Raw genomic sequence first — 26,068 nt, 5'->3', positions numbered from 1 at the left:
TTTTTATGCATTTTTTTGGTCGCCATTTTGTATTCCTAGTGGTTGGGATTCCCGTTGTCGGGAGCGAATCCCGCGTTTCTAGGGGCGTGTCCTCAAAGGTTGGGAAACGCGGTTTATTGCCACAGCGGGTTGATTGGTCATTCCCTTATCCGAGTTGTGGATACTAAACCCGTTTTCTCAAACGTCCTTCTGCTAATCGTTTTTGCTTTGCACCATACGCACCCCCCCAAAACGTCACTTGCTATCGTAACGACTGATTTTATGATCAGAACGGTAAATCATTACTGAAATATTATCAAATAGTTCGGGTTGCTCGGTTCCTCAGGCGCAAAGCCCATTGATGCTCACAGATGAATTTCTTTCTTTCTTTCTTTCTTTCTTTCTTTCTTTCTTTCTTTCTTTCTTTCTTTCTTTCTTTCTTATCTCTTTCTTTCGTTTTTCTTTCTTTCTTTCTTTCATTTTTATTTCTTTAATCTTTCTTTCTTTCTTTCTTTCTTTCTTTCTTTCTTTCATTTTTATCTCTTTCTTTCATTTTTATCTCTTTCTTTCTTTCTTTCTTTCTTTCTTTCTTTCTTTCTTTCTTTCTTTCTTTCTTTCTTTCTTTCTTTCTTTCTCCTGGCTTACACTCCCAGATCCTCCTCAGCTTGCTGTCCCAATAGAAACCTGGCATAAAACCCTGAATACCATGAGGACTGATTGTGAGGTCATTGATGTTACATAGAATGCCTAGAGGAGGCTGGCTGGGTGGTCTCGTGGCCTCGGACCCCCTGCAGATTTTTTTTTTCCCGGCGTCTGGAGTTTTCTTTTTTTTTTCTTTTGTTTTTTTCTGTCCTCCCTGGCTATCGGACCTTACTTTTTATTTTATATTAAGTAGTGTTCCCTCATTCTATTTTCTAATTTATTTTGTCTTCATTCTGTAAAGCACTTTGAGCTTCATCATTTGTATGAAAATCTGCTCTGGAAATAAATGTTGTTGTAGCAATAAAAAAAAAAAAAAAATCGTGAAACAAATGGTGTTTTGCTTCTGTGGAAATTGGCCACAGGAAGAAGAGAAGTTTAGGTCCTGTCTGTAAGCGTTTACCTGCAATAATTCAACATGTAGCTCCCTGTCTTAATTTAAAGATCTCTCGATAAAAGAGAGAAAAATGGCCGGGCTCCTTTGCTGTCCTCCGAACACATCTTGTGCTGTGGTTGTTCTGGTACTTTGATGGCCATTTTTGCCAATCAGGATGACAGTGTTGCTGATTGTGATCCTAAAGATGCATCAGAGACTGAAGTGAAGCTCATTGCTCCGCTGTTTATGGTGAACGTGTGAACTCTCATCTGCGGGAAAGAGGAGCTGAGAGGAAACGACAGGAAGGGAAGCGGGCGTCTTCACGTGTGGAGCAAATTTCACGGTGAAGAAAGCAGCAATATGCGCGTGAGGGTCTGTGTTGTGATTGTACCTTAGTTATAATTTTGTGTACTCTGCTGTTTAGTTGTTTGATTTGTGTTTCATTGTTTCGGTTGCAGGGTGGCACGGTGGCACAGTGGGTAGCGCTGCTGCCTCGCAGTAAGGACACCTGAGTTCATTTGTATGTTCTCCCCATGTCTGCGTGGGTTTCCAAAGACATGCAGGTTAGGTGCATTGGCGATCCTAAATTGCCCCTAGTGTGTGGTGGGTGTGTGTGCACCCTGTGGTGGGCCGGCGCCCTGCCCAGGGTTTGTTTCCTGCCTTGTGCCCTGTGTTGGCTGGGATTGGCTCCAGCAGACCCCTGTGACCCTGTGTTAGGATATAGCGGGTTGGACACTCACTGACTGACTGACTGACACAAAGCAATGGTTTCACACATCAAATGCTGATTTACAACAAATGCCCCTCAGTTTAATGCCCCATTAGCCCTTCCAGTATGTAAATTTGCATACTTCTTACATACCGGTTGTAAAAGAGGGAGAACACAATGAAAAAGGTCTGAGGATCCCTCCCAAGCGTGATTCTCCGCCGAGTAGTCTTACGAGACTGAGACCAACACTGGACTGACTGCAGCGCAAGGCTGTGGGCTTTTATTACTATGGAAGGGGAAGAGGCGGGGCTTCTAGAAGGAGAGAGGGCGTGGTCTGGAGGGGAGGAGTCTAAGGAGGGATGAAGCAGAGGGTCAGCGGCACACCTGATTACCCCTCTGTACCTGTGTCTGCAGTAGCTAGACCCCCCGCTCCCCCCCCCCCGCCCCGATGCCTCCCATCAAAGTGTGACACGGTTTGTCTCGTCACTCATCAGCTGAAAGGCCCTTTCTGGTGACATGAAAGAGCAGCTTGACGTAGTTGAGTGGCTGGTGACCCGTAGTGTCCGCCACGACTTTCGATGAGGTCCAGTAGCCTCCCACGGATCGATATCTATGTAGTCCTCTCAGGGTGGACATTGCCGTAGTTGTCTGAGACGTGCTTTTTCGATACGCATGTCTTGTCACGCGACTGGAACACCTTGGATTAGAGTTTCTGGCTGGATGAATGAGCTGTCCTGTCCCTGCTTGACCGTGTGAGTCTATGCTGATTGGAGACGTTCTTTGTCTGGGAATCCCCTCACATCCTCGCGCCTCATCAGGAACTCGCTTGCCGTAGACGCGTCAGCTACACGAGTGCGAACAGCACCACTGGGGATTCGATCAGCTGGTGTCTTGTCTTTCGTTCACAATTTCCAGATTGCTTGCATCCAAATCAGAGTTCGATAAGTCAGAGTCTAATTCAGAAATAATCAATAAATGATTTCCATGGAGTTTTACACATTTTATTGTATTGCACATTTGTTTTCGTGCTCTCTCGCCCGACGTCAATGCCATTCTAGACGTTGTTTAGTCTGCACTACTCGCACACCCTCGGGGATTGGACTTCAAGTCAACAAGTCTAACGGTCCTCCTAGCCTTTAACGGAACGGTGAGTTTTATCGACGTTGACAGCCCTCTGCCCCTGAATGTCGACTTTAGTTCACATCCGGCCTAAAAGAGTTAAGGTGTGAAAATGTGTGAAGCTTGTTTAATTTTTAAAAGACTCACCGCCCTCCTCCATGGTGACGTCAACGAGAGGCAGAGATCAAGCAGATTTGGCAGGGCTGTGACGGAGTACGCATGTTGTGCAGTTTTCGGGAACAAACATGGAAGTGCGAACGAGCCGTTAGGGAGCGACATTCCTTGTTTTCTAACCCAATACTTTTTAATTTTTTTGCAAAAACCATATGCAGGTCAAAACTGCGTCACCTATAGGTCAAAGAATTGTAAAGACTAACAACAGGTCACCGTCATTTTAATACGAGTGATGGCCTTCACTAAACTGGACAGTTCAGGACACAGAGACACACACGCTGGGGACACTGCAGGGCCGATTGGCTGGAAAGAGACTGGCAGCCCTCGGCATGAAGACACTTTCACAGACTACAAACAGAAAGCCTTTCAGTAGATAAGAATTTAAACAGCGCATATGATAGGAAATTGAAAAAAAAATGAAGTACAGTAATCCCTCCTCCATCGCAGGGGTTGCGTTCCAGAGCCACCCGCGAAATAAGAAAATCCGCGAAGTAGAAACCATATGTTTATATGGTTATTTTTAGAATGTCATGCTTGGGTCACAGATTTGCGCAGAAACACAGGAGGTTGTAGAGAGACAGGAACGTTATTCAAACACTGCAAACAAACATTTGTCTCTTTTTCAAAAGTTTAAACTGTGCTCCATGACAAGACAGAGATGACAGTTCTGTCTCACAATTAAAAGAATGCAAACATATCTTCCTTTTCAAAGGAGTGCAAAGCAAGCAGTCAAAAAAAAAATCAATAGGGCTTTTTGGCTTTTAAGTATGCGAAGCACCGCCGGTACAAAGCTGTTGAAGGCGGCAGCTCACACCCCCTCCGTCAGGAGCAGAGAGAGAGAGAGAGAGAGAGATAGAGAGAGAGAGAGAAAGTAAGTTGGGTAGCTTCTCAGCCATCTGCCAATAGCGTCCCTTGTATGAAATCAACTGGGCAAACCAACTGAGGAAGCATGTACCAGAAATTAAAAGACCCATTGTCCGCAGAAACCCGCGAAGCAGCGAAAAATCCGCGATATATATTTAAATATGCTTACATATAAAATCCGCGATGGAGTGAAGCCGCGAAAGGCGAAGCGCGATATAGCGAGGGATCACTGTATTAGTTCAGAAGACAAAGCTGAGCATTGTTATAAACATCCATCCGTCGTCCAACCCGCTATATCCTAACACAGGGTCAAGGGGGTCTGCTGGAGCCAATCCCAGGGTGCAAAGCAGGAAACAAACCCCGGGCAGGACGCCAGCCCACCACAGGGCACACACACACACCAAGCACACACACACGGGACAATTTTGAATCACCAATCCACCTAACCTGCATGTCTTTGGACTGTGGGAGGAAACCCACGCAGACACGGGGAGAACATGCAAACTCCACGCAGGGAGGACCCGGGAAGCGAACCCGCAGCAGCACTACCACTGCAGCACCGTGCCACTGTTATAAACATTTTAATAATAAATTCAAATGAGTGACCCTTATTACTTATTTTGCACAACACTTGATTGGGTAAGTGAACAGCTGGCCCGTAATGCAGAAACGCCACCGGGCCTAAGAAGGTTAACAAGTTGCTAAGACACCGGCGAGGAGTTGGTAACCTAAGACCTCCGACCCACCCAGTCACCCCATTGACTCGTAAGACAACAAGCATCCAGAAAAGCAATTGGAGCCGCTTGAGTTCTCGTGACCCCCTGAGCCACAGGCGAGGCAGAGTTCCACCTTTTGTTTTTCTTGTTCTAAATAGATAACAGATAATATGGTTTAATTTAGGCAAACTCAAAAAAAATAGGCAAAAATATGCAAAATAAAACGAAGTAAAAAAATATACAAAGTATCAAATATGCAAATATATAACAAATAAAAATATACAAATACAGAAAAATATACAAAATATCAAATATGCAAATATATACAAAATTAATCAAAATAAAAAATATATAAATACATAAAAATACACAAATATATACAAAAATATAAAATATGCAAATATATACAAAATTAATCAAAATAAAAACTATATAAATACATAAAAATACACAAATATATACAAAAATATAAAATATGCAAATATATACAAAATTAAATAAAAAATATACAAATACAGAAAACTATACAAAAATATAAAATATGCAAATATATACAAATTAAATAAAATAAAAAATATACCAATGCAGAAAAATATACAAAATATCAAACAAAAAGAAAATATACAAAATTAAACAAAATTAAAACATATACAAATACAGAAAAATATACCGTACAAAAATATCAAATATACAAATATTTACAAATTAAATAATATAAAAAATATACAAATGCATAAAAATATACAAAAACATAAAATATACAAATATATGCAAAATGAAATAAAAATATACAAATACAGAATAATATACAAAAATATCAAATATATGCAAAATGAAATAAAAATATATAAATACAGAACAATATACAGCAATATCAAATATGCAAATATATGCAAAATTAAATAAAAATATACAAATACAGAAAAATATACAATATCAAATATGCAAATATTTACAAATGAAATAAAATAAAAATATACAAATACAAAAAATATACAAAAATATCAAATATACAGAATATATACAAATTAAATAAAAAATACCCAAATATCAAACAAAAAATATATAGAAAATTAAATAAAAAATATACAAATACAGAAAAATATACAAAAATATCAAATATGCAAATATACACAAATTAAATAAAATAAAAAATATTCCAATGCAGAAAAATATACAAAATATCAAACAAAAAATATATATACAAAATTAAACAAAATAAAAAAATATACAAATAAAGAAAAATATACAAATATCAAATATACAAATATTTACAAATTAAATAATATAAAAAATATACAAATGCACAAAAATATGCAAAAATATCAAATGTACAAATATATGCAAAATGAAATAAAAATATATAAATACAGAATAATACACAAAAATATCAAATATGCAAATATATGCAAAATTAAATAAAAATATACAAATACAGAAAAATATGCAATATCAAATATGCAAATATTTACAAATGAAATAAAATAAAAATATACAAATACAAAAAATATACAAAAATATCAAATATACAAATATATACAAAATTAAATAAAAATATACAAATGCAGAAAAATATACACAAATATCAAACAAAAATACATACAAAATTAAACAAAATAAAAAAATATACAAATATATCAAAAGACAGGAGACACAAAGGGAAGTGGGGGTCTGTTATGACAAAGTGGCACATGGTTGTCTGGGTGGGCAAATCAAAGTCATCGAGACCTATTGGCCCACCTGTCACCCACTGCAAACTATCATTCTGACACTTTGAGGCAGCATGGCCATTATTCATAACACAACACAACACAACATAACAACATAAAGGTCATGAGGAAAGACAATTTCCTCTCGGGGATTACTCAAGCATATCAAACCAAACAAATCACAAAGATCCTTCGTTACTAAGCCCAGTAGTGCGAGTGCTTTGGTGAAGGTTGTGAATGATCTTCTTGTAGCTGCTGATCATCGTGGCCGTTCGGTTTTAATTCTCTAGGATCTTCCAGCAGTTTCTATCAATAATCTCCAACTGCAGAGCCAGAGCACCATACATCACCGCAGGTCTTGACCAGGAGTTATAGTACGGGGTTAGTGTGGTTAGCCTGTAGGATAAATGGTTAAGGTTAGGGGGTTAGTTAATGTTAGGGGTTAATTTTGTTACCAAGCTGTGGGTCTAGACGTGCGGTGACGTCACTTCCACCCTGAAACTGCTGGCGTAGACCTGCGGTGACGTATGATGCTGTGGCTCTGCGGGTCGGTACGCCTCGTTTTTGACGTGCTGTTCCATGACGCACTCATTCCACATCTACTTATTTAGGTCTCGTGGATGTAGCGTTGGAATGGTTTCACTCTTTTACAACTGGTAGGCTGCAATTTGTATCCGTTGGCAAATCCTCCTCTGTGATGCCGGGTGCTCCTCAGGGCTTGGTTCAACCTCTGGGTGAAATTATGAAACATTATGGTTTGGGGATTCCATTTCAGCAGGTTTCTCTCCCTCTGCCCAAAGACATGTCACTACGGCGCGTTGTTCAACAATCCCACAGCGGAGCTGTGCCCATGTTCATTTGACCTTGTCCTTGCGCCTGGGGTGGGTGACATTTGCCCAGAGTTCTTAAAGGCCTTGCCTGCTGGTGGGCTGTCTTGCCTGACATTACCTGAAGGTTGAGGACAGTACCTCTGGATTTGCAAACTGTGATGGTGGTCCCCATCTTTAAGAAAGGAGACATGAGGGAGGATGTGTTCCAACTTCAGGGGGATCATGCTCCTGAACCTCTGTGGGAATGCTTAGGCCAGGGTTCTGGAAAAGAGCTTATCCGGTAATCCAGTTGTTGGTCAGATCTTGGATTCTGGAGGAACAATGTGGATTTTGTGGAGAACTGGACCAGCTTTGTACCCTCAGAAGCACTCTGGAGGGTTCATGGGAGTAGAACCCAACAGTCCGCCTGAGTTTTGTAGACTTGTGAGGGGTGCTTTGGGACTATGATGTACCGGGCCTGCTGTTGTGGACAATTCATTCCCTGTACATCCAGAGTGAAGGCTCGGTTTGCACTGTTGGCACTAAGTCAGCCTTGTGCCCAGTGGATGTGGCACTCCACCATGCCCTTGGTTCATCTCTCTCTCTCTCTATATATATATATATATATATATATATAAATTTCCCCTTGGGATTAATAAAGTATCTATCTATCTATCTATCTATCTATCTATCTATCTATCTATCTATCTATCTATCTATCTATCTATCTATCTATCTATCTATCTATCTATCTATCTATCTATCTATCTATCTATCTATCTAAAATCCAACGTCTCTCTGTCTGTCCGTATGTCTGTCCGCTTTTCACAAGAGAAGTACTTCATGGATTCAGACCAGATTTTTTTCTAGAATTTGCTTGAACATTCCGGTTGATTTTGTGCGAGTATGAGGTGGAGCTGAGGGGAGGGGGGCGGGGCCTCAGGAGTTGGGAGCTGGGCGGGGCCTCCTCACTCACGCGCCAGCCTCCGTTTGAGTTTCTCTATCTCTCGGCCGTGTATTGGAGTGTTCCTTTCCTCCGCTTAGTGAGCAATACCTGTTTGTTTATTGATTTTTAACGTTTGTCCTGTTTCAGTGCTAAGTGGGCAGAGCCGCGGGGGGCGGCTAGTAATACCAGGTGGCCCATATTTATGTATATGACCTTTCACAGGCTGCAGCATTTAAACTGCTGCGTGAAAAAGTATCACAAATGGCATCACTGTGTAGCCTGAGAATGGGAGTAACGATGACTGGACATTGATGATCTGCGGTGGCAGCAAGATGGGGCACCGCCACACTACACCGTACTGTTGGTTGAACGAAACATTCCCGTAACGCTGGAGCAGCTGACGCGGGCATGTGGAACGGCCAGCTGGGTTTCCCGATTTGACCCCACCAGACTTTTTCCTTTACCTAAGAGCTATGTGCTGAGCTACGTGTGGCTATCACAGGAGAATTTTAGAGGTACAGATGTGCCAAGCCACCCGTGACAACACTACTCTTCGTCTTCAGGCGTGTATCGATCTGGATGGTACGTTGGTGGGCCACGCCTTGGAGAACAGGGGATGAAAAGACATTTATGGTTCTGTTCATGTTCTGGGTGGCACGGTGGCGTAGTGGGTAGCACTGTTACCTCGCAGTTAGGAGACCTGGGTTCACTTCCCGGGTCCTCCCGGCGTGGTGTTTGCATGTTCTCCCCGTGTCAGTGTGGGTTTCCTCCCACAGTCCAAAGACATGCAGGTTAGGTGCATTGGCGATTCTAAATTATGCTTGGTGTGTGCCCTGCGGTGGGCTGGCGCCCTACCCGGGGTTTGATTCCGGCCTTGCACCCTGTGTTGGCTGGGATTGTCTCCAGCAGACCCCCGTGACCTTGTAGTAAGGATATAGCGGGTTGGATAATGGATGGATGGATGTTCAAGTTCCATTATGTTACTTGATAATAACATTAGTCGTTTCCTGCCAATCGCGTCTTTTCAATCAGATACATAAATACGGACCACCCTGTATGTATGAACAGAATGTCTGGGCACAGCCAAGCAGTGGAGGGGCTCCAGTTTGATGACCTCAGGATTGCCTTCCTTGTTTTTTTTGCAGCTGAGGTGGTCCTGCCAATGTCACCTCATTTGTGTCTGAGTAGGAAGCATCCCGGAATGAGGATCAGCACCTCAAAGTCGGAGGTCACGTTTCTCAGCTGGAATAGTGCAGAGTGCCCCCCTCTGGTGCCGTACGCCTCAAGCGGAGGAGTTTAGGTTTCTCGAGTGAAAGGGAGCGAATGTCAGCAGGGGGACTGGAGCAGTCAGTCGTGGTGAAGAGCAAGCTGAGCCGATAGGCAGAGCTCTCGATTTACAGGTTGATCGACGTTCCTGCCCTCGCCTGTGGTCACGAGTGTTGGGTAGTGACCAAAAGAACTGAATTGTGAAAAAAAACAAGCAACAGAAATGAGCTTCCTTCTCAGGGCGTCTCGGTTCTGCCTTAGAGACAGGGTGACATTCTGGAGGAGCTCAAAGCGGAGCCGCTGCTCCTCCTCATCCAGGTGAGGTGGTTTTGAGTATCCGATTAGGGTGCCTCCCTGGGGAGGCGTTTTTGGGCGGGTGCAAACCGGGAGGAGACCTCGGGGCAGATCCTGGACATGGTGGAGAGCTTGGGTCTCTCTGATGATCTGGGAGGACTCTGGGATCTCCTCAGAAGGAGGTGGAGGAGACGGTGTGGGGGGAAAAAAAAGAACATCTGGGCATGACGTGGACCTGGATAAGCATGGATGGAGAGAGGGAAGGACGGATGGACAGATGGATGGATGGATTGAGGGACGGATGGGTATATGGATGGATGGATGGACAAATGGAGGGATGGATGAATGGATGGATATTATCTCCTGCCTATTCTGCCAAAATTTTTTACTTGGCTGGATGGCACAGATAAATAATTAATTTATTGATAATTTGTAAGTAAAGCAAAAGAAGCCTTTGCCAATATACTTTTGTTGCTGAGAAGTCCAAATATCAAATGGGCAATCCCCAAAAGACCACTGTACAGCAAAAGATTTCACAAAATAATGGACAAACCCTTCCGCCAGGATTTCCAGGACCACCATTTTGACCATTAAGGCCCAGGTGTCCCAACAACAGAAAAACAGAATTTTCCTAATGCAAATCCTGTAAGAGTAATTTAATGTTCTGCAGTTTTCATGACACATACAGGTGGTCCAGAAGGTCCTGGTCACCCTCGAGAGCCCATCTCTCTCTCTCTCTTCATTTTGGGCCTAAAACAGAAAGGAAATTCCATAAATAATTTTCCCTGGTTAGAGAAATTGACCACCCAATACATCATGACAGCTAAGCCACAAGGCAGAGTAATCGTGTGTCAGCAGAAGAAAAACACAATGGAAATAACACCGGAACAAATACTGAGCCAACAGTCACAAACAAAAAACGTTAGCTCAAAAGTCCAAACGGAATAATTCTAAATCAAAAGCCGAAGGACTCACAAACCAAACGCACTGCAATTCGATTTGAATCGGTGATCTCGGACAAACTTGGGTGACTTTGGGGGTATGTCCAACCTGGAGGTGACTTTGGGGAACACCTGGGACATGTAGTGGAGACCATATTATCTCTCAGCTGGTGTCCCCTCCTGGAAGAGTTGGAGGAGGTTAACTGGGAAAGGAACCTCAGGGCATCATTACTTAGACTGCTGTGCCCACAACACGGACCTGGAAAAGGGGATAGTTGGATAGATGGATGAATGGACAGATAGATGGATGGATAGGTGGATGGATGGATAGTTGAATAGTTGGATGGATGGATGGATGGATGGATGGACAAGTGGATTGATGAATAGATAGATGGACTGGTGGATGGATGAATAGATGGATGGACAGGTGAATGGATGAATAGATAGATGGACAGGTGGATGAATGGATGGACTGGTGGATGGATGAATAGATGGATGGACAGGTGGATGGATGGATGGATGGACAGATGGATGGATGGACTGCTGGATGGATGGATAGTTGGATAGTTGGATGGATGGATGGATGGATGGACAGGTGGATGGATAGATTGATGGACAGGTGGATGGACAGTTGAATAATTGGATGGATAGGTGGATGGATGGATAGTTTGACAGCTGGATGGATGGACAGATGGATGGATAGATGGATGGTTAGTTAAATAGTTGATTGGATGGATAGAATGCATCGACAGGTGGATGGATGGATGGACAGGTGGATGGGTGGACTGGTGGATGGATGGATAGTTGGATGGATGGATGGATGGATGGACAGGTTGATGGATAGATTGATGGACAGGTGGATGGATAGTTGGATAATTGGATGGATAGGTGGATGGATGGGTAGTTGTATAGTTGGATGGATGGACAGATGGATGGATGGATTGTTGTATAGTTGGATGGATGGACAGATGGATGGATGGATAGTTAGACAGTTGGATGGATGGATAGATGGATGGATAGTTGAATAGTTGGATGGATGAATTGATGGATGGATGAATAGATAGATGGACAGCTGGATAGATGGATGGACTGGTAGATGGATAGTTGGACAGATGGATGGACAGGTGGATGGATGGATAGTTACCAGGGGTTGGAGTTCCAATACTGAATGTAAGGCATGACCCAACCCTGAAAGGGGTGCCAGTCCCTCCCAGGGCACAGCCCCAGTTTCAGGTTGCCATTGAGTCCAAGCTGGTAGGTTCACAGGGAGAGCACTCATCCTCCCCATAGGGAGCGGACACGGCTGAACGACGTTATTTTTCAAATTGATTTGCGTTTCATTGTAGGGAGAGCCGAAAGGGTTAAGGAGAGTGGCGCAGGCGTCTCGTAAAACTGGCATAATTATTAGACAGCGCTGTAGCCCGAGGAGGCTGCATACTTGACGCCACTCCCTTGCGCACCTCCCAAGCCGCTCCTGTGTATTATGCAGCCGTGAGAGCAGACGGCGCGGCCAGTCACAGACTTGTCATTGAAGTCAAAAGCAGGTGATGAAGACCAAGAAAAAGAAAAAGAAAAGGAGGAACTCTGCCTCACCTGTGGCCAGGGGGTCACAGGAACTCGGACGGCTCCAGCTGCTTTTCTGGATGCTTGTTGTCTTATGAGTGGATGGGGTGACTGGGTGGGTCGGTGGTTTTATGTTACCAACTCATCACCGGCGTCTTGGCGCTCAGACTTGTTACAGACAGACAGACAGACAGACAGACAGATGGGACTCTATAAGTCTCAAGGGGGGGACTTTGATTTTTTACAGAAGTTCAATAAATAAATGAATCAAAGCACAGATAATATCACAAAAATACACTGAGACAAAACATCTGACTTGGCTAAATATGAAAAGTGCCGTCACATACTCCACTAAAGACGCATTGCCGGTGGCACAAAGGACCCCCCGTCGTGTTTCTTGACACGTGTCTGCTGAATGATCTGTTGACTCAAAGTCCTCAGTGTTGTTGTGTCACAGAGAAAATGTGCAGTTTTCTTCAGCACACGACTCCATTTTGTCTTCATTCTCTCCTTGTCTGCTACCTCCTGGGGGTCCAGAGTGCCTCCCATAACTGAGCCCGCCCTCGTAATCAGCTTGTTGTTTCGGTGGGTCTCACTTGAGGAGATGCTATATCGGCCCACCACAGAGTTGCAGAAGATGTGAAGGATGTCACTTGTCACATTAAAGGAACACATGTCTCTTAAGACAAAGGAGTCCACTCTGCCCTTTCTACTATGGCCCCTCAGTGTTCTGAGACCAGTCCAGCCTGTCATTGATGTGGACCCCCAAGTACCTGTAGGAGTGGACCACCTCTATATCTACTCCATGAATAGTGACCAGACATGGAGGCTTTTTGGTGCAGTGAAAGTTGTTAGCAGTTTCTTGATTTTGCTGATGTTGAGTTACAGACAATTCTCAAAGCTCTCCCCCTGACTCCTCTCCTTTGTCTCATCCCCCCTTATCAATACCCCCCAATAAGTGTAGATTCATCTGAGAATTTCCTTAAGTGACCTGACCTTCTGTTATATTTCTATTCGGAGGTGAGCAGAGTGAAGTGAGAAGGTGACAGGCCTGTCCCTTGTGGTGCCCCAGTGTTGCTCACACAGTCCTTGAGTCTCACAAACTGTGGTCTGCCTGACTGATGGTCCATCATCTACCTGGGTAGACCCCTTAACAGAGAGATGACTAAATGGTACTGAAGGCACTGGAGAAGTCAAATACACATCATCCTCTCAGTCTCAGTGCTGCAGCTTTGTCCAGCCTTGTGGAGGAGACAGATGACTGCCTTCTCCACTCCAGTATGTGTGTCCGATAGGCAAACTGCGGTGGGCCCAGGTGGTCCTTTAAGTGTTTCATTCTGAAATTTTCACCTCACCTCACCTAAAGCAAGTCTGCTGGTTGAGCTCAAGGCGTCTCTCATTTTGGTGGCAGTTGGCACACTCTCTATATTGCTGTTAGGGTGGCAGCCATTGCTAAATTGTGATCCTGTGGAGTGGTGGGTGTGTAACAGAAGAATTACTGGGCCTCTAAAACGTATTTGGCTGTTTTGACTCTGAGCAACAGAAAAAGACTCTTTAATGTCAAATCGAAAACAGATCTCCGCAAGGTGGTCCACATTCATTACAAATATGAAACACCACGCTGACGGGCCCAAGTGTTCAAGTCAGTATGTAGTACATGGCAGCCATGGACGCCCTTCAGTCTCCCTCTTTGTCAGGTGCCACGGTGATTGCTGAGTGAACCGCCTTTGTTGCAAGCCCAGCCACACGTTTCTTCACTGGATTGAGATCTTCACTCTGCTCTCCAGGGGAAATCCACTTTGTTGTTTGAAAGCCATTATTGTGTGGTTTTGGCTTTAGGCTTGGGCTCGTTTGTCTTGCTGGAAAACAAATCTTTGACCAACGCTCAGGTGTCTTGTGGAAGTCATCAGAGTTTCCTTCAGGGCTTCTCTGCATTTTACTACATTCATGGGACTTTCCAGGGTCCACTGCAGGGGGGCATCTCCACAGCCTGATGCTGCCACCTGCATGCTTCACGGTGGGGTGGAGTGTTTGTGACTATCTATCTATCTATCTATCTATCTATCTAGCTATCTATCTATCTATCTATCTATCTATCTATCTATCTATCTATCTATCTATCTATCTATCTAATCTATCTATCTATCTATCTATCTATCTATCTATCTATCTATCTATCTATTATATAGTGCCTTTCACTCTATCTATCTATCTATCTATCTATCTATCTATCTATCTATCTATCTCTATCTATCTATCTATCTATCTATCTATCTATTATATAGTGCCTTTCACTCTATCTATCTATCTATCTATCTATCTATCTGTCTGTCTGTCTGTCTGTCTGTCTGTCTGTCTGTCTGTCTGTCTGTCTTATCACTAACAAGATTCCTATGACATTTCTGGTTTGGGCACCAAGTTGGCACAGCAGTTAGTACTGATGCTTTACTACTGAAGGTGAATTTGATTCCTGCTCACAATCCTCAATGCAGTTTGCAAGTTCATCCTACAAACTCCATGTTAATCTGTATCAGTTATTTAGCACGGAGTGGATGCGTTTATTACACTGAAATGGTCCTCCCATCTGGAGTCAGTTTGTGCTCTGTTTCCCAAATTTGAAATATTTTATGCAGAAACACATCCTGACTTGCTTCTTTGATCAGCATGGTGGTACTGTGGTTACTGCTGATGCCTCCCTATTTCCAGGGTCCTGGGTTCAAATACCCTCTAAACAGAAGCCTGTTGCGTTCTTTTGCATTTTTTATTCAGTAGAAGGTAGATGGGCTTTGCCGACCAGAGTTGGTTCCTGTTTTGCTGTCTAAAATGTAAAAGTTGTATGCAAAACAAAAAACATAACATAATATGGTTCTTATGACATTTCAGTTTTGAATGGCAAGCTGGCAGATGTCGCTGTCTCACAATTTCAGGGGACCAGGACTCAACTGATGTCACACCCAGTCACAGTCTGTCCTCTCCAAAGATCAGCATATTAGGGTTATTGAAAAGTCTTCTCGGTGGTTTGCAATGAACGAGCATCCCATCCTGTACTGGCTTCTGACTCAAATTAGTCCATCTGTCTGAGCTGCTGTAACAAAGAGAGGGTTCAAAAACTGGATGAAGGGGCTTTTAGGGATTTTGAATGCAGATTTAGTTAAAAAAAGCCGATGATGACAAGTAGGTATAGTTGGGATCTCCATTTGGATGATGATTCATTCAAGTTACACTAATCCTGAAGTTATACTAGATCTGAAAGGTGCTATATGAGAGATAGATAGGTGGAAGGGAGTATAAAATAGATCGATAGATGGATCTGAAAGGAATCATATACAATTAAAAGACAGATAGACTGGAAAGTCATTATATGATAGATAGCTAGCTAGCTATGCATAGGCACTATATAATGGATAGATAGATATGAAAGACATTATAATTAATAGATATGAAATGCACTATATGATAGATAGATAGATAGATATGAATGGCACTATACGATAGATAGATAGATAGATATGAATGGCACTATATGATAGATAGATATGAAAGGCACTATATAATAGATAGATAGATAGATAGATATGAAGGACACTATATGATAGATATGAAAGGCACTATATAATAGATAGATAGATATGAATGGCACTATATGATAGATAGATATGAAAGGCACTATATAATAGATAGATAGATAGACATATCTATCTATCTATCTATCTATCTATCTATCTATCTATCTATCTATCTATCTATCTATCTATCTATCTATCTATAATGTCTGTATCTATTATCTGTGCCTTTCATGACTATCTATCCATTATATAATGCATTTGCTTAGCTAGCTATCATATAATACATTTCCAGTCTATCTGTCTTTTAATTGCATATAATTCCTTTCATATCTATCTATCTATCTATCTATCTATCTATCTATCTATCTATCTATCTATCTATCTATCTATCTATCTATCTATCTATCTATCTATCTAATCCTGCCAACTACGCTATCTATCTATCTATCTATCTATCTATCTATCTATCTATCTATCTATCTATCTATCTATCTAATCTATCTATCTATCTATCCTATCTATCTATCTATCTATCTAATCCTGCCAACTACGCTATCCTATCTATCTATCTATCTATCTATCTATCTATCTATCTATCTATCTATCTATCTATCTATCTATCTATCTATCTATCTATCTATCTATCTATCTATCTATCTATCTATCTATCTATCTATCTATCTATCTTAACCATGGATGAAATTTGCCTTTACACTGAAGCTGAATTAATAAATAAATATTCTATTGTGACAGACAGCAAACCCTCTCAAGGATCTTTCAGTTTTGGGCAGCTAAGCAGGTGCCAGCTGTATACTAGATGTCAAGCCATTGCAAAGCCCACCATCATTGGCCTAAATAACACTTGCCCATTATCCCAGTACACAGGTTTTTAGTTTGAAACTCCCAATCCATAAAGGCAGTGACTTGGCCGAGACTCACCTGACGGCTGGTCCCCCATTAATTGGAGGCCCCTGCAGTAGCCACGATGCCACTTTGATGCCCAACACTGAAATATCATAAGTGAACCTTATCAGGCGGGACCCCAGCCACCCTGCTCTGTCACTTTTCACCCTCCTCCCATCTGGGAAGTGACTAAAGTCCATTCAGGGAGACACCCAGATAAACGCGTATAAAAGCCTTGTGCAGTGTTTTGGGCTGAAATCGCCAAGGGGGATCCCCTCCACCCTTCTCACTTGATGAAAAAATTGAGTTTTCATGGGCTGAAAAAACTCAAAGGGGGGGTCCCCCACTCTGTTCTAAGAAATGATCGAGCATCTGAAATTACCAAGGGTGGTCCCCCACTCTACTTAATTAAAATGATCAAGTGTCCATGGATTAAAATCGTCAAGGGGGAACCTCTTAATCCCCCCTCACTCAATGAAATAATCGAGTATTCATGGGCTGAAAAAACCGCTAAGGGGGGGGTCCCCCACTCTGTTTCTATGAAATGATCGAGTGCCTGAAAGTCCACTCAATCAAATGATCAAGGTGAAATTTGTCGAGGGAGAACCCCTCACCTTTTGCTCACTCGATGAAATAATTTGAGTGTTTGAGGGTCTGAAAACACTAAGGGGGTCTGCCACTCTGTTCTAAGAATGATCGAGCATCTGAATTGTCAAGGGTGGGTCCCCCACTCTATTTAATTAAATTGATCAAGTGTCCATGGGTTGAAATCATCAAGGGAGAACCTCTCAATCCTCCCTCACTCAATGAAATAATCGCGTATTTGTGGGCTGAAAATACTAAGGGGGTCCCGACACTCCGCACAATATAATGAACAAGAGTCCATGGTTGAAATCGTCAAATGGGGAACCTCTCACCCTTCTCACTTGATGAAATAATCGAGTATTCATGGGCTGAAAAAACACTAAGGGGGGGGGGTCCCCCACTCTGTTTCTACTTAATGATCGAGCATCTGAAATTACCAAGGGTGGTCCCCCACTCTATTTAATTAAAATGATCAAGATTCCATGGGTTGAAATTGTCAAGGGGTACCTCTCAATCCCCCGTCACTCAATGAATAACGAGTATTCATGGGCTGAAGAAACGCTAAGGGGGGTCCCCCACTCTGTTCTATTTAATGATCGAGCATCTGAAATTACCAAGGGTGGTCCCCCACTCTATTTAATTAAAATGATCAAGTTTCATGGGTTGAAATCGGTCAAGGAGAACCTCTCAATCCCTCCTCACTCAATGAAATAATCGGCGTATTTGTGGGGCTGAAAAATACTAAGGGTGGTCCCGCCATGCCGCTCAATGAAATGATCAAGCATCCATGGGTTGAAATCGTCAAAGGGGGAACCTCTCACCTTCTCACTTGATAGAATAAATCGAGTATTTGTGGGCTGAAAAGACACTAAGGGGGGGTCCCCCACTTTGTTCTATGAAGTGATCGAGTGCCTGAAGTCCACTCAATCAAATGATCAAGTTGAAATTGTCCGAGGGAGAACCCCTCACCCTTGCTCACTCGGTGAATAATTTGAGTGTTTGAGGTCATGAAAACACTAAGGGGTGCGCCACTCTATTCTAAGAAATGATTCAAGCATCTGAAATTACCAAGGGTGGTCCCCCACTCTATTTAATCAAAATGATCAAGTGTCCATGGGTTGAAATCGTCAAGGGGGAACTCTCAATCCCCCTCACTCAATGAAATAATCTTCGTATTTGTGGGCTGACAATACTAAGGGGGGTCCACCACAACGCTCAATGAAATGATCAAGCGTCCATGGGTTGAAATTGTTCCAAAGAGGGAACCCCTCACTCTTCTCTACTTGATGAGAATAGTTGAGCATTGGTTGGGCTGAAAACACCAAAGGAGACCCCCACTCTGTTCTGTGCCATGACTGAGTGACTGTAGACTGGAAATCACTCAGGTCTACTCCCCCCAAAGCTCAATAAAATGATTTAGGGACCATGGGCTGAAATCACATAGGAGGACCCCCTCCCTCCTCTTCACTCAATGAAATAATTGTGTGTTTGTGGGCTGATAACACTCAGGGGGTCCCCCACTCTGTTCTATGAAATGATCAAGTGTCTGAAATCACCAAGGGTGTCCCCCACCCACTCCACTAAATGAAATGATCAAGCATCCGATGGGTTGAAATTGTCAGGGGCTAACTTTTCAATCCCCCCCCTACTCGAAATAATCACGTATCCATGGGCTGACAATACTAAGGGGGTCCACCCACACAACGCTCAATGAAATGATCAAGGCGTCCGAGGGTTGAAATCATCAAGAGGGAAGCCCCTCTTAAGGAGTGAGGAGAAGGCCCCTCCACCCTATATTTATTAATGAAATAACTGAGTGTTTGTTTGCTCAAAACACTAAGGGGGTCCCCCACTCTGTTCTATGAAATGAGTGAGTGTCTAAATCACCAAGGGGGTTCCCCCCACTCCACTCAATGAAATGATCAAGTGTTCATGGGTTGAAATCAATAAAGGGGTCCCCCCTACCCGTAACTCAATGAACCGATCATGTGTCCATAGGCTAGGAGGACCCCACCACTCCCACTCAATAATGGGAATTACTGGGGTTAATTAAATGGCCAGGTGGCCCATGCGCTGCATACTTTAAAGTATGACCGACTCTTTGTTAGGGTACTGCATTCATCAAGTCCCCCAGGAGCCTGTGAGGGGTCTTTATTCATGCTTGGTTTACATCACCGGGTGACACTAACCCTAGTGACGACGCTAGTCTGGAGACCCCCAACAGCTCCATCCTGCTCTCACCTCTTGGTTGTTGTGGCGCATGGGCTTCCACTAAGCTACTGTGAGATGTAAAGCAAGTTAATCCTAAAGACCCGACAATCTGCCTGATTTAGGGGGAGGCTTTGAAATCTGGACAAAAAAGTGAATGGACCGTGAAGACCCCCCGATCCCCCGCCCCCCCCAAATAGGATCCCCACATGCTCACAGCCTCCTTGACCTCCGTAAGGGCAAACACTCACTTGAACAAGAATCCATTTGTCACGTCACCGCACCACAGCCTGAGCGCTGCCCCCTTGGCACAGGGCGTCCAGTACAGGGAGCTGTTTATTTAGGCCCCACGTAAGGCCGCTGGGCGTCGGCCCGTTGGGAATGCGTGACTCGTCAGAGAGATTACGATGTGTTCTTTGAAAAGTGAAAGCTCCTCAATTCGTGCCATGTTTTGTTTTTATCCACAACAGCTTGCGCAAGGTGCCCGGTAGTTTAATGGCACAGGCGTTTCCTGCGGCTCCGCCAGGGCAACATAAACACAAAATAACACCACCTTCTCAGGCCCACTTGTTTCTTTATGATTGTTAAAAGAATAAGTAGAGTCAAAGGTACAAATTAAAATGGAAATCCACTCATCAAACCACCCATCTGAACACTCGATCAGTCCACATATGATGGCAATAATAAAAGTACAGCGGAGGCCAAGCGGCCCCCTTTTCAAATAACAGGAAGGAATCGCGGCCCACTTCAATAAACACCTTGCAGGGAATTTGGTTATCCCAGTTTAAGGCGGTATCAGTGAGTGCCACCCAGTGTGATGAGCAATGACAAATGAAGACCCCTACAGGCCCCTGGGTGACTCGATGAACAGAGCCCCTTAACGGCGAGTTGACCGTACTTTAAACAATGTGGCTGTTTAGTGTTAAGCTGGGGAGAGGGGGTCCCTCTTGGTGCTTTCAGTCCACAGACAGTCGATTGCTTCATCGAACATGGTGATTGGAGCTTTGACACTTGATCAATTTATCGAGTGGAGTGACTTTAGCCTATAGATCCTCAATTGTTTCATCAAACAGGGGGACGGAGTGCCCCCTTGGTGATATGACACTCGATTGTTTCATTGAGCATGAGGGAGGAGGACCCCTGGGTGGTTTCAGCCCACAGACGCTTGATCGTTTCATTCAACATGGAGAGGAGGGTCCTCCATTGGTGATTTGACACTTGATTATTTCATCGCTTGGAGAGGGGGTCCCCCTTAGTGATTTCAGCCTATAGATTCATTGAACAGGGGAGACGGGGTCCCCCATGTTGATTTGACACTCGGTTGATTCATTGAGCATGGTGGAGGTCCCCATTGGTGATTTAACACTCAAAGTTTTCATTGAGCAGGGTAAGGGAGGACGGAGTGGCCCCTTGGTGATCTGACACTTGATTGTTGCATTGAGCACACCTGGGATGAAGACCCCTTGGAGATTTCAGCCTGTAGACACTTGACTGAATGTGGGGAGGAAATGTCCCCTTGGTGATCTGACACTTGGTCATTTCATCGATTGGAGGTGGGGGGAACCCCCCTTGGTGCATACAGCCCGTGGACTCTGAATCGGGGGTGAGGGGGAGTCCCCCGTGGTGATTTGACACGTGAGAGGGAGGAGGACCCCTTGGTGATTTCAGCCCACAGACGCTTGATCGTTTCATTCAACATGGAGAGGAGGGTCCTCCATTGGTGATTTGACACTTGATTGTTTCATTGCTTGGAGAGGGGGTCCCCCTTAGTGATTTCAGCCTATAGATTCTTGATTGTTTCATCGAACAGGGGAGACGGGGTCCCCCATGTTGATTTGACACTCGGTTGATTCATTGAGCATGGTGGAGGTCCCCATTGGTGATTTAACATTCAAAGTTTTCATTGAGCAGGGTAAGGGGGGGGTCCCCCTTGGTGATCTGACACTTGATTGTTGCATTGAGCACACCTGGGATGAAGACCCCTTGGAGATTTCAGCCTGCAGACACTTGATTGAATGTGGGGAGGAAATGTCCCCTTGGTGAATACAGTCCGTGGACTCTTAATCGGGGGTGAGGGGGAGTCCCTCATGGTGATTTGACACGTGAGAGGGAGGAGGACCCCTTGGTGATTTCAGCCTATAGATCCTCAATTGTTTCATCAAACGGGGGGACGGAGTGCCCCCTTGGTGAATTAACACTTGATTGATTCATTAAGCGTGATGGAGGAGGACCCCCTGGGTGGTTTCAGCCCACAGATGCTTGATTGTTTCATTCAACATGGAGAGGAGGGTCCTCCATTGGTGATTTGACAGTTGATTGTTTCATCGCTTGGAGAGGGGGTCCCCCTTAGTGATTTCAGCCTATAGATTCTTGATTGTTTCATCAAACAGGGGAGACGGGGTCCCCCATGTTGATTTTACACTCGGTTGATTCATTGAGCATGATGGGGGTGCCCCTTGGTGATCTGACACTTGATTGTTGCATTGGGCACACCTGGGATGAAGACCCCTTGGAGATTTCAGCCTACTTGATTGAATGTGGGGAGGAAATGTCCCCTTGGTGATCTGACACTTGGTCGTTTCATCGATTGGAGGTGGGGGGAACCCCCCCCTTGGTGAATACAGCCCGTGGACTCTTAATCAGGGGGTGAGGGGGAGTTCCCCCGTGGTGATTTGACACGTGAGAGGGAGGACGACCCCTTGGTGATTTCAGCCTATAGATTCTTGATTGTTTCATCAAATAGGGGGACGGAGTGCCCCCTTGGTGAATTAACACTCGATTGTATCATTGAGCGTGATGGAGGAGGACCCCCTGGGTGATCTGAATTCCGTGCACAAACTCTTGATTGTGTCATCGAGCAGGAGGAGGAGGAGGAGGAACAGGTGGTCCCCCTTGGAGATCGGACACTTGATTGTTTCATTGAGCACCTGCGAGGAGGACCCCCTTGGTGATTTCAGCCTGTAGACATTTGATTGATTCATTGAATGAGTGAGGGGGTCCCCTTGATTATTTGACACTTCATCATTTCATTAGGGGAGGGGGAGTCCCCCATGGAGATTTGACTCTCAACTGTTTCATTGAGTGAAGGGGAGGAGGACCTCCTTGGCGATTTCAACCTCTGTACACTCGATCATTTCATTGAACCAGGGGTGGTGGGGGGGCCCCCTTGGTGATTGACATTCATTTGTTACATTGATTAGACTGGGGGTGGGGGGTCACACTTGGTTTTTTGACACTCGGTCGTTTCACCAATTGGAGTGGGGGTCCCCGTTGGTCATTTCAGCCTGTGAATTCTCGATTGTTTCATCGATTGGCGGGATGGGGTCCCCCTTGGATTATTCCATCAGGGGGTGAGGGGGAGTCCCCACTGGTGATTTGTGACTTGATTGTTTCACTGAGCACTGGGGAGGAGGACCCCTTGGAGATTTCAGCCTGCAGACACTTGATTGAATGTGGGGAGGATGTGCCCCCTGGTGATCTGACACTTGGTCATTTCATCGATTGGATGTGGAGGAACCCCCCCTTGATGAATTCAGCCCGTGGAGTCTTAATCATTTCATGGGGGAGTCCCCTGTGGTGATTTGACACTCGAGTGTTTCATCGAGTGAAAGGGAGGAGGGCGCCCTTGGTGATCTGATAATTGATCACTTCATCGATTCGAGCCCGTGGACTCTTAATCATTTTATTTGGGGGGGGGGGGGGTTAGAGAGCCCACCTTGGTGATTTGACACTCGACTGTTTCATCAAGTGAGAGCGAGGAGGGCGCCCTTGGAGGTTTCAGCTTCTGGACACTCAATCATTTCATTGAATGTGGGTAGGGGACTGACATTCGTTCTTTACGTCGATTGGAGTGGGGTTCCCTCTTAGTGATTTGACACTCTCGATCATTTCATTGAGCTGGGGGAGAGGGTCCCCCTTACTGTTTCATTGAGCACGAGGAGTGGGGACACCTTGGCGAGTTCAGCCTATTGACCCTTGATCATATACAAATATTTGGGCCCCACTGTAGTGGTGCCACAGAAGTAATAAATAAAAGCAGAGGGTCATGTGTTCACCGAACACACAAAACGTTTCCAACCGCTGGCGCCATGACCCCCTGATTTTATGGAAGTCATCTTGTTTTAATGTTCACTTGATACTTTAAATCAGTAGGGTCAAGTTGGGATCCTGGAGGTATCCTGCCATTTTGTTAATTTGTCACCAATTCTTGCTTCTAATGACACACTCGTCATCGGCCTTCATGTCAGCTGACTTACTTTTTAAGATTCAGGACCCCCCAATTGCAAGTAAGAAATGCACAGTGAGCCGACAGACGACCGGCTTACTCAAGGCTCTCGGACTCTGTTCAGAGAAGACCACCATTTTTGCTCCAACCAGTTCCTGACAGGTACACTTTTTTGAGAAGAACCCGGTGCCATTCAAAAAGGGGGGAAAGCCGGGAGATCACAGTTAGAACGCAAAGCCAAGACGCAGTCGGAAGAACCAGCAAGAGGTCAAAAACTGAACAAAACACGCGAGAAAATGTAGAGCAAGACTTTTTGGCAGAGTTTTGGTATCCGTAGATCGGATAAGCAGAGGACCCCTGCCAGCTGCCTTCTAAACCTTCGTGTTGATTACAAACAAGTCAGGACCACTGAGGAAGCAGGCGTGATAGACAGTAATCCCAAGGCACCTCCAAGTGATGGCCACTAGAGGGGGATATCACCGTCAAACCCCAGCTAGTCGTAAAGGCAAAGCACCAAATCTTCAGAAAAACAAAAAGGGATGTGCTGTCAGTGACATTCCGGGGGTCCTCAGGCATTTCAGGTTTTTCATCTCCTCTTCATCCTTAGTCATTGATACTCATCTTCACCCTGAGGTACAAGAGTCTCACTCTTTGCCTTTATAAGGTCCTGTTGGCTTTAAGTCACATCGACGATGGCAGGTCTGTTCTGAACATGTTCAGGTAGAGGTAGAGGGACAGTGGTGGCCTGTTGCATGTTGACGTGACGTGACAATAGTGACTCCTCTGTAGTATTTCCTATGTAACCCCCCCCCCCCTTTTTTCCGCCTTCCATACTCATGAAGTGTTTTTGTTTTTTTTCTTCCCAGGAGTCCATTCTAGCAGCTCCAAACCGCCTGCCTGTGACGCAGTGACAACCGGAAAGATGGAGTCCTTATCTCAGCTCTCCTCGCTAAAAGGAGGCGAGTTCAAGCCAGAGGATTACGTGACTCCACACTACAAGGAATCGTACCGCCTGGCTATCGATGCGTTGCTGGACTTCGGCAGACAAGGGTATGTGGAGTTCATCACCAAGGAGAGGCTTTGTGACTTCCTGGCAGAGGAAGAACTGGAGTTCATAGAAGAGAATGCCAGGAGACCACCGCCTCTACCCCCAAATGATGACATCGACATCTACCTGGATGACACCTCCTCAACCGGGACGTATTGGCCTGTCGATTCTGACGTAGAAACCCCAGACCTGGACCTTGGCTGGCCAATCTTTTCACCAGATTTGGCAAACAGGACCAACATAGACTTGTATTTCCATCCACCGCGGCAGAACTGCCCAACGATAAAAGAAGTCATCAGAAAACTGATCCAGGAGTCGAAAAAGGTAAAGTCGGGTTCATTGATGTATGTCATCGATTAGCGCCAGCGGTCCATTTAAGGTGGCTGACCGGTCGGTGCTGGTGGTGAACGCTCTGACACAACTGGTTGTGCAAGAAAGTGCATTACAATGTAGTGGTCCTGCTTTAGGGATGGTTCCCGCTCGGACCCCCTGGGGTGAGGGACATCCCAGCAACCCCCGGAAGGTCGTACTTGACCGTACTTTGAATAATGCACTGAGGTCACTCCCAATATTGAACAGGGTGAGTGGGGGTCCTCCTCAGTGACTTCAACCCTTGGTCATTTCAATGAGGGGGGGGGGGGGTCCCCTTTTGCTGATTTCAGCCTCTTTTGATTGTTTCATTGAGCAGAGCCCCTTAGTGTTTTCAGCTTGCAGACACTCAATCATTTCATCGAGGGGAATGGAGGTCCCTTTTGTTGATTTCAGTTTTTCACTCAATCAATTAATTAATCGAGTAGGGGGTCCCCCCCGCCAACCCCCTTGGCAATTTCAGCCCATAGACTATGAATCATTTCCTCGAGTTACCCCCTTGCTGATCTCAGCTTGTGGACACTTTTGATTGTTTCATCGAGCAGAGTGCAGGGTGCATCCCACCCTTAGTGACACTCGACCACTGCATCGAGATACCCCTTGGTGTTTTGTGTTTTGCTATACGGTTGTGAGACATGGATGGTGACCTGAGACGAAGTTCTGTGTCTCTTCGGAGGGTCCTTGGGTCTCGCTGGTTTGACTTTGTGTTGCTCATGGAGTCCCGAATGAAGCACATGACCTGCATTGTGAGGGGGCATCAGTTATGGCACTATGGCCGGGTGGCACCATTACCTGAGGGTGGTGCGGCTCGCAGGACCCGAGTGGCTGGACCAGGCCAAGGGGACACCACCTGGCTGTGGCAGATACATGGGTGGAACTGGACCCCATGTCTGCCCTGGGGTTGCCAACCAGACTGCCCAGCTGTTTCTTTGTGTGGTGGGTGTGCCAACAATAATTATAATAATAGTAAGTCTTATTTATGTAGCGCCTTTGATGCACT

At 44.7% G+C, this 26,068-nt stretch overlaps 1 protein-coding gene across 1 annotated transcript in view; it reads left to right on the top strand.

Annotated features, from left to right (window-relative positions):
- The window catches only part of fam83b (family with sequence similarity 83 member B), an 89,712-nt gene that overhangs the window by 7,147 nt on the left and 56,497 nt on the right, over nucleotides 1–26,068 (top strand). Inside the window, exon 2 of the mRNA XM_051919130.1 lies at nucleotides 24,518–25,023. Coding sequence (XP_051775090.1) covers nucleotides 24,574–25,023 — 450 coding nt within the window. The 5' untranslated portion in view covers nucleotides 24,518–24,573. The remainder of the gene's footprint in view (nucleotides 1–24,517; nucleotides 25,024–26,068) is intronic.

Source organism: Erpetoichthys calabaricus, chromosome 15 (genome assembly GCF_900747795.2).
Source record: "Erpetoichthys calabaricus chromosome 15, fErpCal1.3, whole genome shotgun sequence".
NCBI lineage: Eukaryota > Metazoa > Chordata > Cladistia > Polypteriformes > Polypteridae > Erpetoichthys > Erpetoichthys calabaricus.
The sequence above is the reverse complement of the archived record's forward strand: the minus strand, read 5'-3'. Positions and strand labels throughout refer to the sequence as shown.